A 15,713-nucleotide genomic window follows, 5' to 3' on the forward strand; every position below is an offset into this window, starting at 1 on the left:
AACAAGTTGGCAAGATACTGATTGCAGAAATTGATGAAAACATCCTTAGGTGACATGACTTGGCTTCAGTTATTTTTCTGTAATCATCATCTTAGAATTCATGCCAAACTCAAAAGACCAAAAAATGGGGACTGTTTATACTATGCAAGAAAACCAATCTATACAAAGCTAAATTAATCACTGATGTAAAACAACTGTCTTCAGAAAAGTTTTGCCTGAGTTGAATGGTGCTCAATCACATTGTGTGTGTTAGCATGGTTCCTAAGATACCAATCACAGCAATACAAATAATTGTATTCCAAATATTCCACTGCCATTCTTTGTTGTTGTTGTTCATTCCAGATGAAAGTACTCTGCAGATGGATACAAGTCATGCGTAGCCTGGGGCCCACCGTTTCCATTCTTGCATCTAGGACAAAAAAATATTATTCCGGTAAAAATAACCGGACATTTAATTGCATTTCCTATGGGTATTTGAAGGCTGTCTCTCCAACTGTTTTGTAGGTGTAGCATTGGACATGTACCTGCCTCTACAGTCACAGAGTGGGCAGGGATCTGAGAAGGGATCCTTGGAAAGCAACTCCTGTCTTCAGGAACAGACCCTTCCTTGGTAGGGACTGTGTTCCCGTTATAACCAGTTCTAGTCCTTTCAGAATTGAATACTTGAGTTATGAACCTGCTTTAGAACAAGCTAGATTGTGTGCGTATGAAAAGCCAGTATTTCTTCCATCTGGTGGTCTAGAATCTTAACTTTGGCTTAATTCCTTCTCTTCAGGCTGCCTGATATAATAGCTCCAAGGAAGATGTGATCTCCACAGCCATCATAAGAGGGGAAGCAATTCTGAAGAAAGGTGATAATTGAAATTTTTTTTTTTTTATGTAAAGTATTTAATTTTTAATCAACAAGCACATAAGGGATAATCTCTTTTAGAAGACCTGCAGAATGTGTTTCTGAGCACTGTCTCATCTTCTGGGACACCACAACCAATTCCTCTGAACTACACAAACATCCAGAGTGGATCTCCTCAAAACATCCTGTGCACCTGCTGTTTGGAACAGCTTTTGAACAGCCACTTGTGTCCTTCTCCGTTTCAGAAATGCACAGGAAGAATCCCCGTTTCACTTAATGTCTAGGCACAGCTCTGAACTGGAACTATGGATAAGTTTGCTGAAAGCCAGAGAAAATGTCCTCCCGTCCCTGAAAAAAAGCATTTGATGAGGGGCTTCTTGCTGATGCGTCATGCACCTCTGTGTTCCTCTGGATGTTCTGTACAGGACTTCATTTCCCTAATAATCTTTGAGTGGGTTTCTTATGCTTGTTGGTCAAAAACAGTGGCCAGGATCACTCCAAGGGATCTTTATACGGACTTTTCCTTTTATGTGATACGAGCTAACGTGCAGTTTGTCCTTTTGGCTCAGATCTGGCACTTGTCTCCATGTTTTTTCTCTTCTGAATTAGAGACTGCAGTTTGCAATGAATTATCCTATTTAGGACAAAATAATTCTCAGATTATTTTAGGAATGTTCCTCCCTTGAATTTCATTATCCACTACCAATAGGAGTAATGAAAACCTGTGACTCTACTCTGTAACCTCTCAGGGGGAAGACACCAAAGGTACCTCTGTGCTTTGTGAAGGACAAGGTACCTGGTGATGCTTAGCAAGTAACTAATAACTACAGAAATACATATACAAGTATTACTGAATAGAACTTCGTTTGTTTTTCTGATAGGAGAGAGATGAGAGAAGACATGGGAGCAGAACGAATTGGATCTCTGTCATGCTGTAAATACGTGGATGCACATAAATATCACACAAACTTACTGTGTGGTGTTTCATGGCTGTAAAGACACCATAAAGCAGGTTTTGCCCTTGATCTTATCTCCCTCTTCAAAAATTGAGCCCTCTTTACTCGGCTTTCTCTGAAACAGTTGTGCAGTTGCAGGAATAGGAAGAGGTAACCTTGAATCCCTTGAACTCCTGCCTTTTTAGACAATTGAGTGCATATAGCCAAAAACTGGCATCAGTGAGCAAGGCAGCTGCAGCACATTCCAAATATTGCTCTATTTAAAGCATCCCAAGGCTCACAAGAACAACTGCAGAGGCAAACCTTAAAACTCGCCAATAAAACCAGCAGAGGGGGAATGGCAGAACCAGGTAAGATGCACAGTTAAATGTGACTGTAACCATGTATTCTTAAAATTCATAAATCTGAGCAATGTAACATGAAAATACTCGGCTGTTTGTATTCTTGTATGATACACTATATATTTTACTTTTCAGTAAGAAAGTGTAATTAGTTTAAAAGCTAATTCTATTGACAGCAATGAGTTTAAAGTACTGTGGGTTCCTCCCATGTTTCTGAATCCTGCCAGTTCTGTTTTCTTTAGGTTTTCCGTATTTGAGATTTTAAGTTGACTAACATAATTAGATGGAACTGTGTAAAATGAGTTATGTTTGACAGTGTTTTAAATATACTCTCTGTGTAGCTGAAATCTGAGTGTAATGCTAGGTGAACTTAGATTTTTAACCCCACAAAGCCCAATTAGCAGAGCAAAATGAAATTTTAATAACGACCATTTCATTATAAGCACGTTTTCGCTTTGTCCAAGGAGAAAAGGCATTTTATAAAAATGCATTTTATGTTCATTATCATTTTCCATTTACTTCACTGTAAGAGGTTTGGATGGTGAAATGACTGTAAGTTTAAATATAGTGTTAGCTATGTACAGATTTACTCATGTAGTACTTTTTCTTGTAAAAGCAACTTTTTTATACATCCTCATAGCTATATTAGAAGTTTTTTAAGACTTTTATCTCCTTTTTTTCACACCATTACCACTGGTATCTAAGGATAGTGGAATTCTACTGAGCTCAGATACAACAGGATACTGAATGCTGTTTCTTAATTATAGTTTTCACTGATATCCACAGAAATTATACTGATACTGGTATTCCACCAGGAATTAGTACTTATGTATCCTACCAGTGCAAAATATGGTTATAGTTATTTGTGTTTAAATGTAAAAAAAAAAAAAAAAAAAGCAAAAAGCAATGTGGCCCTAATCACTCGGACGGAGCAGGCTGGCGCCAGCCCCTGGGCAGCAGCGGGAGTCGCAATGCCGGGGCGGCTGGGCTGGCTGCCTCTGCCCTACCCCAGATTAGAAATGGTTGGGCAACCTCGCTGAAATGAGTAACTGCAGGGTTCGCATGATTTTCAAATACGAAGCTGCCAAATGCCATCAACGCAAAAGCCTGCCTGCATCAGTTCTGTGGTTAAATTAGATTTTGGAGTACCACAGTACTGGCAGCACATAAGGAATACAGAAAAACTTGTCTGTTGGGGCTGGGAGACGCTCAGGAGATGTGGTCTGCCGGGCATGCCCACACGCTCCCTCCCTGCTGACCGGTGTGTGGTCACACAGCCATTCCTGCGATGGGTTAGTGGTTCGGTTGTGTGTGTGAGAGAAAATACAAAGAAAACTTCCGTGAAATTCTGAGGCATTTTGGAATAGGGAACATAAGACTGCGAGTTCGAGCTTGCCAGGCTCGGGCAGGGAACCATTCCCTTCTTTACCTGCCAAGCCTCTGCCTGTTTAAAGTAAGTGGGAATTTTCCCACCTGGTATCTTGGGGTGCCCTCGTCAGCATGGTCGGGCCCGGACATTGCAGGGGTGAAGGCAGCTCAATGAGACCACAGGCATCATTTTGCTTATGGTAGCTGATAGGAGTTTTGACCAACTACAGACAGCAAAACCCAGCCAACTTCGAGTTCTGGATAAAAGAGAAACCCCAGAAAAAAAGAAGATAGCGATCAGATGAAGTTTATCAGTATATTTAAGCTGCATTTAGCTTGGAAACCTGTGCTGCTGTATCCTGTAGTTGACGGATCCTTGGATTCACTGTGGTATCCCGTGGAGGGCAATTCCCAGGGCTTCCCACCTGCAGAAGCACAAAGCTCAGAGTCTATTTATCATATGCAGAGGAACCCTGCTGCAGCACAGCAAAAGTGCTGTGTATTTGCTGCTCTGACCAGCCACTCTCTGTTTATTTTGAGATAAATTCATGTTTGAAGTAGAGAAAAATTACTATAATGGGGGAAAAAGAAAGTAATTTGTAGATAGACCATCAGCTTACGTACATAGATTACAGTAAGATTTCTGTATTAATTCTCGCTGCCATCCAGAATTGGCTTTTTTATTTCAGCAGGCTCTGGCTCGAACCCCAGAAGCCAGGGTTTGTTTCCTTGGTCTGTTTGAAAGGAAGACTTGTGACTGCTCCTCAACAACCCACGTTTCCCTCGATATTCTGGTTTTATGTGCATTCATCTAAACAGTGATTATAATGAAACCTCTTGTTTTAGGATTTTAGCTCGTTACCTGCAGGTGTCAGCAAAGATTTCTTTCTTTTCAAACCACGGTTGCGTAGAAGTATTCTGTTCCTCACTGGTAGTCCCTGCACACCCCACCTCCACCTCAGGCTGGAACGCGGGCGACGCAGATGCTCCCTTTCTGGCTGTTGGTGGCACAGCCGTGCTCTGTGGCGAGGGCAATGCTGATTCTCAGATTTAGACTCAGGATAATTTTCCCTTGGACCAAATATTGGGACCTTGGAGCCTGTCACCACCTTCTGAGGCCTTGCGAAGGGGTTACCTGCTTGTGTCTCTCACTGGTCAAGCCCATGTGCATATCTCACACATCAGTCTCTCCTGCTTGTGGCATAAAATACGGTCTTCCAAGCAGTTGCTTTACTCTAACTCTTGGGGTATCTGTCCTGTGACATACAGGAGATCAGAGCAAATGATCTCATGGTCATTTCTGTTCTTCAAATCTGAAACACAAGTACTCCCACTGGCTCCCAAGAAACTCTATCCCTCGGAGCCAGCTGCTGCTGCCTCATGACAAATGCTGGGCACAGCATTCCCATCAGGACTTGCCAGCCTCTCTTACCGTACTGCATTTAAACTGGAGCTCGTGTAACAAAACACCATATTCACAGACACAACAGCAGCGCAGCAAACTCTTCCATGTTCCTCAGCAGGATCCAGCCCTTTATTTGTAATAGGACCTTTAGAAAGAATGGCAAGTAGAGAGAAATGACTCCCAGCAAAGTAGCTTTACCTTACAAAGTGTCAAAGGAAAACAGTCTTTAAATGCAACCAGTAAGGGACTCTCCTGTGGCCAAAGGACACCCAGTTTCAGAGCAGGATTTTAGCTTTTTGCTGTATGGCTGCTTATCTGTTCAATATTTTTATAGCAGCACATGCAGATTTTCTATCTATATGTTCTCTCTTTCCCTCTCGGTAGATAGACCGTGCAACATCATGGTGAGACATGTTTATGTTGTGCATAGCTTTAAAAGAGCAATGTGGAAAACCTTAAATTATTAAGCATCTCTCCGAAGTCTGTCTGCTTGATCTAAACTGTGCAAGGTGTTGTGAATAGTTTTACATTATTTATTAATCCCTTCCAAAACCTGGAAATCTTTTAACTGCAGAAAGATATGCTTTAAAATGTTGTAAAATTGGTAAGTAATGTCTCAAAGGTTGATACGCTGCTTTCTGCCAAGCTTCTGCTATTTGCAGGAAACTAGTAGAAGGGTCTTTGAAATTCTGATGCTGCATAGAAATATATTTATATAAAGTGCTAGTCCTGCTTTCTGCATGCTCCTTGTAGAACCGATGCCTGCATTGAACTACACATCTCCATGTAATTTTTTAGCTGCTTCTAGTACTAGTGGGCAGTACAGGCAAGATGTCAGGTGTTTGTGCCTGCCCCAAACCAGGCAAGTGGTACATTCACATTGGAAACTCTTAAGTTATTTTCTTACTTGAAAGTGGGGAACGTCCTGGCACTAGATAATGACATCAACCTTAACTACCCCGTATCGCTGTAGTGACAGGATAGGAGAAGGCTAAGTCAGTCACTGTGCACAGAAAGCACAGAGATGACCCATAATCCCTGACGCACAGCCACTGGCAAACACACCCAGAGAAGCTGTGGCTGCCCCTGGCTCCCTGGCAGTGTTCAAGGCCAGGTTGGATGGGGCTTTGGGCAACCTGGGCTAGTGGAGGGTGTCCCTGCCCATGGCAGGGGTGGCACTGGACGGGCTGTGAGGTCCCGTCCCACCCAAACCAGCCTGGGATTCTATGTCAGGAACTGAATCCTCAGTTTGCTAGGAGAGCTGCTGCCAATAAAGTCCAGTACAGATGTTCTCCTGATGACCTATGGAGACCAAGGACAGAACTGTGCTTCTGTCTCTTCCCTGTACCCTGCTGCTTTTGGAAGTGCTAAGCCTTGTACCTATCTGATTGCAGAGACCATAGCATGGAAATCTCTTTGGGCTTTTGCTATGTATTCTTATTAGAAGCCTGCCAAGATATGGTGACTCCATGCTAAAAATAGCCATCATAGATAATGTGGCCTAAGCTCACAGGTATCTTTCTGCGCTGTGATAATCGCGGGTTTGATGTGTTTAATTTAGTGAATTCAGCGTCAATGTGATGTGGCCTTTCTGAAAAAGACCATCTTTTCTTTTTCAGCCCAACTCCCGCTTTCACGTCTCGTTGTACCTATACTCCTTGGAGTTGGCTGGATCGTGGGTTGTGCGCTAATGGTTTACATTGTCTTCTCTTGATGGAAGTAAGTGACTTGTACAGTATCATATACCACCCACGCTTTCTTTGGCTCACTGCCACCTTTTTAAACGTAATTTTCTTTGCCTTACAGGACAGAAGAATTTACAACAATGTTGATTAGAAGAATCTGGAAGTTAAATTGAAATTTCTAATTACTAAAATATATATGAAATGAGTTATTTTTAATATCAACACTGTAAACATGGTGTACACTTTTTATGCACAACAAAAGTTTGAAATGCTAATTAGAGCATTAGGAAGAATCACCAAACCAATTTGCCAGTTTTCAAATGGTTTTTAATTGAGTGAGTAGTTTTTGGAGTCCAGTGCTAGATCAGATACCTGCCTGTTCTGCAGCCTGCTTTGTTGTTGCCACCTCGATTTTAAGCTATTTTGGAAACAGTATTCTCAGAGTTAGTGGTGCAGTGGTAGACAAAAAAGTGACTGAGGCTTGTTTGTGAGATGTGCCGAGCTGGGGAAGAAGTATCTCAATGTATTTGGGAAAGTTTTGAGTTAGGCAATTTTTAAGTTTTGTAGTAAAAAAAAAAAAAAAATTATTAAATTTAAAATATTGTGGTGGTACACTCTGCCTGTCTCAAGATTTGAAGCGTTAGTGTCTAAATAAATTTTCTGAAACTACATTAGCTTCCTTTTTTTTTTTTTTAAAAAAAAAGCCTAACAGTCATACAAGCATACTAGTACATAAATAAAAAAAATGTCCTTTAGAAAATGAAAGGCAGACAGGGAAAGTTACCTGGAAGCAATGCATCCTAAATTGTATGACTTGGACTTTCTAACTCCTAAAACATTTGGTTTTTATTTAATAGTATGTAGATAAATACCAAATTAACTGCTGGTCTCTTCTGTTTCCATGATGCTCAGGGCCTCATTTTGTATTTTTACATTGGCAACCAATGCAGACCTTGTCAAATTAAACACCACTGGACTCGGCCGGCACTGAACTGGATCGAGACTGTGTGGAATTCCAGCCCTGTTTTCTGGCACGCCGGCAGCCCCCCTCTGCGGGCACCACCCAGAGTGCAATCCAGGGAGACAGGAGAACAAAGGTAGAATTCAAAATGAAACTAAATATCTAGTCTGGAAAAAATACAATGTAATAGGTGAAAATTCAATTTCTGCACCTCACAGGAACTGTTAAAAAGCACAAATACAGGACAGGGAACTGCTGGCTGGATAGCAATTTTCAGAAAAGAGCCTGGGAATTGCCACGTATCACAACCTGAATTCAGGTCAGCAGTGTCGTAACGTGGGTGTGAAAAGGGATGAATACCAGAAAAATAGCCTGAGAGATGCATGAAATCCCCCTGTCCCACAGGGACCAGTTGTGGGCTGGTGGGAAGGAACTTGGGAGAGCAGCAAGAGGGAACTGAGGTTTGTTACGTTTAACCAGTGAGAAAATGGAGTGGGTCAGCCTAGAAAAGAGCAGACTGAAGAAAATGTGAGTCTTAAATAGACTTTTTTAAAGAGGAAGGGAATAATCTCTTCTTGGTGATATATAGGGCAAGAAGTAATGAAGAACTAGCAAGTGAGATTCAGGCTGTCCCTATGGTAAAGACACAGAAGTACTGGAAGAAATTATTGGCATAATAATCAATATTATTGTTGATTACTGGCGGCCATTAAGAACAGATGGACAAACAGCCCTCGGGCATGCAGCAGCAGCACAGGTGATCCTGCCTTGGTGCCTGAGGGCAACTGTTTGACATCTCCTCATGCATGTGACTGTAAGTACTCCCATGAAATTCTGCGGGACTGTTTGCAGAGAAGACAGAACCAACTGATGGTAACCACAGGCAAGTGCTACTTCCAACATTAGGTTTTGTGGCACACGAGGAAAACATTTTAATACTGGTTGCAGTGTTAGGAAAAGTCTGTCTAACAGAAGAGGAGGTGAGCTGTAGATCATGCATGCAGTGCATAGGTAAAGCCATGTGAAGAAAGGCAGCAGCACTATCAGAGCACCGAGACTGACCACGGAGGCTAACGTTCAAATGAACGCATTGCACGTCAGTCATCTCCATCTAACTATGGCGTACGTGGCAGAAAGGGCTGAGCCTTCCGTCACATATTTAATGCTTTAACTTCATACGTTCTTAAAACCTCCTAGATGTTTCCTGAGTCATGAAGAGGAGGACGAGGCGTGAGAGAACCGTTTCTGTGGTTTGATCCAAGGGGCGGGTGGGCCGTTCTCTGCATTTCCCAGTTTTCATGTTCTACTGCCAGCATGCTCACGTGCAGCTAACGACGCAGCTCAGTCACCTATCAAACAAGGGCAGAAGCTGAGAGGATCACAGGCCTTGAGGTGAGATAGGCGCTGGTAGGTATTGCATGGCATACCAAAGCGGAGTATAGTAACTGGTTTGCCCTGCAGTCACCTGAAGATACCGTCGTATCTGAATTTGGTATCTACCTGAATTGGCTTTGGTGTGGTATTCTCATGCCTTTCTTTAGAAACTTGGACTTACGTGACACATTGCTGAGTATCAAACTTTTTAAATAGCTGCTACCAGCTAATGAACTTCAAACTTTTTAGAAAGAGGCAAGAGTTAATTTCTCATGAGGCCTGGGGAAGTATTTTTAGCTGTATTATGAAGAAAATTTCTTGGAATCCATTGTTATGAAACAGCAACATGTACATCCTTCAAAAAGAAAACATCAGTCTTATTTAAGGTTGGGAGGTCTGTTGTACAGCATGGCGTGTCTAGAATTGGGACTCAGACTCAGTGTGCCCTCCTGATTATCTTGTTCTAGGGGGTTTGCCTTTTTTAATTATAATTGGAGATAATTATATTCACCCACTAGATAATGTGCCTTGACACCCTCCAGTGACCTGGTCATTTAAATCAGATAATCTGAGCCATTGTATTTTCACAAACAGCTTTGAGCTTTGGAACTCAAAGATTTTTATACTAAAAAGTTTCAGTTCTCAGAAGACTAAATCATTAATAATTCAATCCCCAGTTAGAGAAGTGATTGTGGGAGGCACGTCTTGGAGATCCTAGCAAGATGTATGTTTAAGGGAATGTGAAAAAAAATCTTAATAACCCTTGATGGGGTTAGATAGAGAAAGAAACTATATTTTTGACTCCTGTTCACACAATTTGTGTAATTTTGAGAACGTGAGGAAGGCACATCAGTCAGACATCCTGTCTCCATCTGTGGTCAGTATCTGTTATCCTTTAGGAATGGAAACATAAGAGAAATATATTTGACCATAATGCAACCATGAAAATTCCTTTGCAACTCCAGCAGCTATTAGCAGAAACACTGAAGCATGACATTCAGTTTTGGGAATTGCTTTACCACCTGTGAATGAACAGAGGGCACGGGGGCAATCCTGTTTCATCAAACGTCCTGAAAGAGAGGGATAAACCGAGCAGTCTCTCGTGAGCTGGAGACTCCTGATCTCTGCAGCAGCTGCTGCATCCATGTGAGGACCCCTAGCATCACTCGCTGTCTTCTAGTCACTTCCAGATCCATTCTGACTCACTCGTACATGTAGACTATGTAAGCTAAGAGGCTAGTTTAGGTATATACTTCAAGCAGGTATATTATCTCATTTCCTAAGACTGAGATGATCCAGACTGACACTAGCTCTGCCTGTCTGAACCCTAGACAACAGGAGGCTCCTTGAAGACAGAGGTAGGTGCACATGGAGTTCAATTCTCCAATTTATTTTTTTTTTAAAATCCCCCAGAAACCCCAGTGCTGAGAAATTAAGTGATTGCCATTATACAAAGTCCCAGTCTATGTCTTGTCTGACAAGCTCATTCTTCCTTTTGGAGCGGACAAAGCAAACGGGCAGTTTCTGACCCTGCACAGCTTCTCGGCTGTGTCTAGTTTGCTTTGTGCCGGCAGCACAGTACGGAGCCAACAGCAGCTCCCGCGCAGCTGCAGCGCGCCCTGCGGACGGCACTGCATGGATGGGCCGGCTCCCTGCCCGCTGCCGGGACAAGGAGGCACAGACACTGACTTTGCAGCCAACGTGTACGTGGTTTTACATTTCAGTTTATTTACCAGGCACTGATGAAAACAGTTCTCAAAGATCCAGATGACCCAAGTGGCTTTTTCAGGTGTCTAACAACACTTGGCATCGAATGTTTCAAATTAAAATGTTACAGAGCTAAAATATAAACATTACAACATGTTCTAGCTTTACCTGATTTTTGGGAGCAGAAAGATCTGATTTGGCAAGCAAACCAAAATAACTTTCTAGGTTGGCTTCAAGATTGTCAAGCTGACGTGCTATATACAAAGGAATAGAAGTGCCTGCCAGTTTTGTAGAGTAATGAAAAGAGGATTATTCCAAGAAAATATGCATCCCACACCCTGTTTGAAGCGCACTGACCACTCTGCAAAGCGGCCTTTTGCAACCACTTTCAGGACAACCCACTCGGGTGCCTTTTCGTAAGGAAACTATACAACGCACTGCTGAAGCTTCCCACGCTTGCAGGGGTGTATTGGGTAACAAAAGGTGGGGTTTTCTTCTTGAAAAATAAAACGAGTGTATAGGTGTTAAGTTTTTCTCTGAAAGACAGAGATGCTAGCAATTTAGAAGAAAACTTACCCATTCAGGTTTCTACCAAAATCCAGGCGCACTGCTATTAATGCATGGTTACAGCTTCAGTTTTTCTGTCACAGTGCCAGTACGTAGAACGTTTGCGTTGTTAGCACACTGGAGAGGACTCTAGCTTCATTAGCAGTCTAATGCCATTGAGGTCTGAAGAGCTGTATCACATCACCCGAGATCCAGTTCTTGATGAGCAAAGATGGCCTCACACATCGAGGGTGGGCACCTTTTTCAAGCCCCCTTTTCACTTCTATCGTTTCCTTCCAGATAGGATCATGTTTTCTGTGCTCTAAGATGATTTTTACAGATTAATTTATTATTCATCTTTTTATTTCCAAAAGCAAAGAGGGAATGTTTGGGTTTCTATTGCTCCAGAGAACGGTTGCCAACAGTTTGCACCACAGCCTCCCCTCAGTTTGCCCTGTTACCCACTGAACAACTACTTGAGTAAGTTGATTAGGGATGAATCTCTGTCCATCCGTCCCAGGATGCTGCGTGTGGCTTCTTGGTATCTGTTCCAGTCTCTTGTTTATATGATTTTAATGCTTGCAATCCAATTCAAGGATATTATCATACACAAGAGTGTAACTGTGTTCCTCTTCACTGCGTGCAGAGCGGAGCAGTTGTGAGAAAGCCTGTGTGTAGACCAGAGTTTATCTTAAAGAGACCTTCCCACTCCAGACCTACACCAAAGACTGCACCTCCAGGCACGCCAACCACCTCAATGTCCCTTCTGCCCTGAAGGCTAACACCAGCAGAGACCATTTCCACCCACTCCCCACCAGCTCCCGCTCTTACCCCAGCTGGCTCCAGGCCCAGCAGTGCCTTTCACACCTGTGTGTAACTATCAGTAACTGTGGGCCCTGGCCTAGCCCTGTTAGTAAAGACGGACCTCCTTCCCCAGCAGTGTTAGTGGAGGATGCTTCCTCGCTCTTTGTCTTCTCTTGGTTAGAGTGGAAAGTGAACAACCCACAGTCGGTCCTGCCTGCTCCTCGCTGATACGGCAGTCCCGCTCCAGGGTCCCGCCGGACGCTTCTGGGGTCTGTCCAACCGTAATCCCGGAGGGTGTGCACAGCGCAGCGTGCTCACGCTGGGTGCTGCTGCACGGGGAGGCAGCTGCCTGCTCAGCCCAGCATGGTGGTCGTGCTGCTGGGCTGGGCCAGGAGACCCTCCCTGCCCCACGGAGAGGGAGATTCCCCCCACCCCATGGAGAGACAGCCTCCTGCCGGGAGGAGCCCCTCTGCCAGGAGAGGAAGCAGGCTGTGCTACTGCGTCAGCTTCTGCTGGAAGGGGGTGGAGCTATGGGCACTGAGGGGTGGGGCCTGGAGAACCTTCTGGAAGGGGGTGGAGCTGTGGGCACTGAGGGGTGGGGCCTGGAGAACCTTCTGGAAGGGGGCGGAGCTGTGGGCACTGAGGGGTGGGGCCTGGAGAACCTTCTGGAAGGGGGCGGAGCTGTGGGCACTGAGGGGTGGAGCTGCAGGCACTGAGGGGTGGGGCAGTCTTCTGGCCCCAGGTGCAAGCAGGGTGGGCTGGGGAAGGAAGGGCTCTATAGTTGGGGTCAGTGCCATGGTGGGGCTGAGTTGGGGATCACCACCTGCTCTCCTTCCCTCCTAGGCTGTAGCTGCAGCACCTGGCCCTGTGGCAGAGGTGCACTTGGACTAGCCTGGAAGCCGCCTCAGGGGTGTGTTTCAGTAAGGGCTGGCCCAGGCATCAGCTCTGGCCCCCTCAGGGCCATGATGTGCTGGCTCAGGTTGCCTGAAGCCTTGTTTTACCTTTAACCTGTGGCAGAGATGGGGCCACTGCAGGTAGGAGCGTCTCCGGCTTTGTTTTAATGCTGGCCAGAGCTGACTCAGTCCTTCCCCCTGTCCTGTTACAGGAGTGGGGTGCATCGGTCCTGTGGGGTACGAAGCTCAAAATGCTTCCAAGTACAACTGTAAGGTGTTTCTTCCTGTGTGTGGAAATCCAGGCCTAACTCAGATCCTGCCTTGGTTTGCAGACCCATTCCTGGCTCCTGTCTGGGAACACAGCGGAGGCTTTGTAGCCATGTTCCTTTACTAGGGTTAGTAGCACATGATTAATTATATTTGCTTCTAAAAATACTTTTCTTGTTCAAAGCTGCAGAGAACATTGGTTCCTGCATAAAAATAGAGGACTTCTTAGTTTTTCCCTGTTTGTGAGAGGCTTGTTTCTGTCCAGAGCCTACACCCCAAGTTATGTGGCAATATCGTATTTTGTATGTTGCAGTTTTTGTTTACTGACATTTAAGAAACCAACCCTGGGGAATCTGTGGCCTGGGTAGGTCAATTGATTTGCAGGGTGTTACTGTGCTTCACCAGCTGTAGGAGCTGAGATGAACCCCTCCTCTGTCGGAGGGGCCGACCTGCGTGTGCGTATCCCAAACTGGGTCCTTTGTAGTGCCGGTAGGCGTCAGTGGGTCAGACTTAACAGCGGTCTCCTGGTTCCCTTTGCCTAGAAAGAGGGCTGCGGCTCCTCAGTCATTTGCAGAGAGGTCAGCTCGTACCTGTTTGCAGTCAAAGCAAGTTGATTAAAATACATCAGTATTTAATGTTTTCACAGCAGCAGTGGTACAAGGCCCTCCAGCTCGTGGCCCCTTATGCCTGGTGGTGTGCAAAGAAATGTGGTCAGCAACCATTTCAGTGCGGGTGACTTAGGAGTTGAGGTGTAATGGCAGGCTAAAGGGCAGATAGGGTTCACACCTGTGATAGCCTTTTCTGTTGGTACTTACCGAGTTGTATGATTTAATTAATGATTGTAACCCCTTGTATATCAGGATAGCTATGGTTCATTGGAGATAGTCTTAAAAGGATGAAGAGTTACTCTGCCAATATTATGTGCCTCAAGCTGAACTATTTAAAACTGATTTAATAGCTTATTGCTTTAATAGTCAAATGGTAGCTACTGCTCTGTGTAGGTATCTTATTCTGGGTGGTAATGAAGGGAAAAGGTCACCAGAGAAGCTCAGTACTCGGATGAGATCCCCTCCTGGAGAACAAGTTAACTAGAATTAGGAATGTAAGGCTGACAAAGACAGCCAGGCTTCCTGAGTCCAGTTCTGAAAGCTGTCCTCAAAGTAGGGAGTGTTTCCTGTAATCAGGTGAAAACATTCTGGTGAGTCTGTAACCCTCTGTAGTTGCATCTGGTTGAAGATGTACCGGACAACAGATTTATTTAGGGAAAGCTTGGGAGTTACTGCCGCCTTTCTCACCGACACAGGCTCTTCCGTAACAGCAGTTGAGTTATGCTTTCTGCCGTCCATTTTGTCTAGGTAACCATATCTCATTGTGGTGATTAATGACTTTGCCTCACTTCATCCCCTTGTAGCTGGACTGCAGGCATGTAATTCACGTGGCATGAAGCCCAGTCCGTAAGAAGGTCCAGCCTAGTGTAGGAGGTCTCAGCACCAGCAGGACAACTATCTTCTGCTCCTATGTTAGCTTCTCATAAAATGCTAAATCAAGTTGCTGATGTCAGTCCTTATGTTTAAGGCTCTAACTGAAACAGTACTGCTATTGTAGTGAGGAGAACAATAGCAAGTTTACTCTCCTTTAGTATTCTGCTGGAATACATCATGGTTGAGATACAGGACTTGAAATAGATACGGGATTTGATAGCAATCAAGTGCAAATAGATCAAAGTTCTCAGAAAATTTTAAAACATCAATAAAATCTCTATATAAGGGAAGGAAGCCTTAGAACAATAAAATGACGTAAAATAAAATTTAGTAGCCTTAAACATGTAATCTCACGAAGAATTATTCCAAACTATTTTCTTGTTTTCTGTTGTTCCCATTAGTGTAATATCTAATTGCTCTGTGAGGGTCTGTGTGGACAGTGGAGAACATACTGGATGGTGGTGGTGTCGCCAGGAGATCAGTGTAAAACAGAAGCTGTGAACAGGAAGTCTGAGTAGTGTCAGCACGAGAAATTTTGTCCCAAATACATGATTGATAGGTTCTGCTAGGTTTGTGAGATTTTGAACAGTACCTGTAAAGGCCTAAGGGGGTATATTGTTTGGAAGCCAGTGCACACATTCCTGGAGACAGGCAGCAGTTTCCTTACCAGAGACAATCATGTTTGCTGCGGTGTGTACTAAACATTTCTCACTACGCAGCAGGTCCCAGGCAACACAACAGCCAGCTGAGCCTGCATGAGGGAATAAATGTAATTTCATAAAAGAGGAGGTGAGTAGGACTCCAGGGCACGGATCCAGCCTTCTGAGTCTGAGAGGCTGGTCTGAGCTCATTAGGACTCGCATCTATTAAACACTGATTTTTATGAGGAAATGTTTTTCTGTCTTAAGCCACCACCATCACTTCCTCCCATATTTGGTTCTGGTATCTCGATGTGTGATGTGATGAGAATGGCTTGAGTTAACACAGACCAAAGGAGACATCGAGACGTGTGGAATCCAAGTAATTTTGGAAAAATCTGCCTGCTGTCAGAACTCAGTATATTTTTTTAATGATC

General features: G+C 44.1%; 1 protein-coding gene across 1 annotated transcript; it reads left to right on the forward strand.

Annotated features, from left to right (window-relative positions):
• The first annotated feature begins 1,394 nt into the window (after positions 1 to 1,394).
• On the forward strand, positions 1,395 to 7,371 carry STRIT1 (small transmembrane regulator of ion transport 1). The gene is made up of 3 exons (XM_075761867.1): positions 1,395 to 2,156; positions 6,540 to 6,639; positions 6,727 to 7,371. Exons 1-2 carry the CDS (start codon positions 2,144 to 2,146, stop codon positions 6,632 to 6,634), a joined length of 108 nt encoding a protein of 35 aa, XP_075617982.1. The 5' UTR covers positions 1,395 to 2,143; the 3' UTR covers positions 6,635 to 6,639; positions 6,727 to 7,371.
• Positions 7,372 to 15,713: the final 8,342 nt, after the last annotated feature.

Source organism: Balearica regulorum, chromosome 9 (assembly GCF_011004875.1).
Source record: "Balearica regulorum gibbericeps isolate bBalReg1 chromosome 9, bBalReg1.pri, whole genome shotgun sequence".
Taxonomy (NCBI): Eukaryota; Metazoa; Chordata; class Aves; order Gruiformes; family Gruidae; genus Balearica; species Balearica regulorum.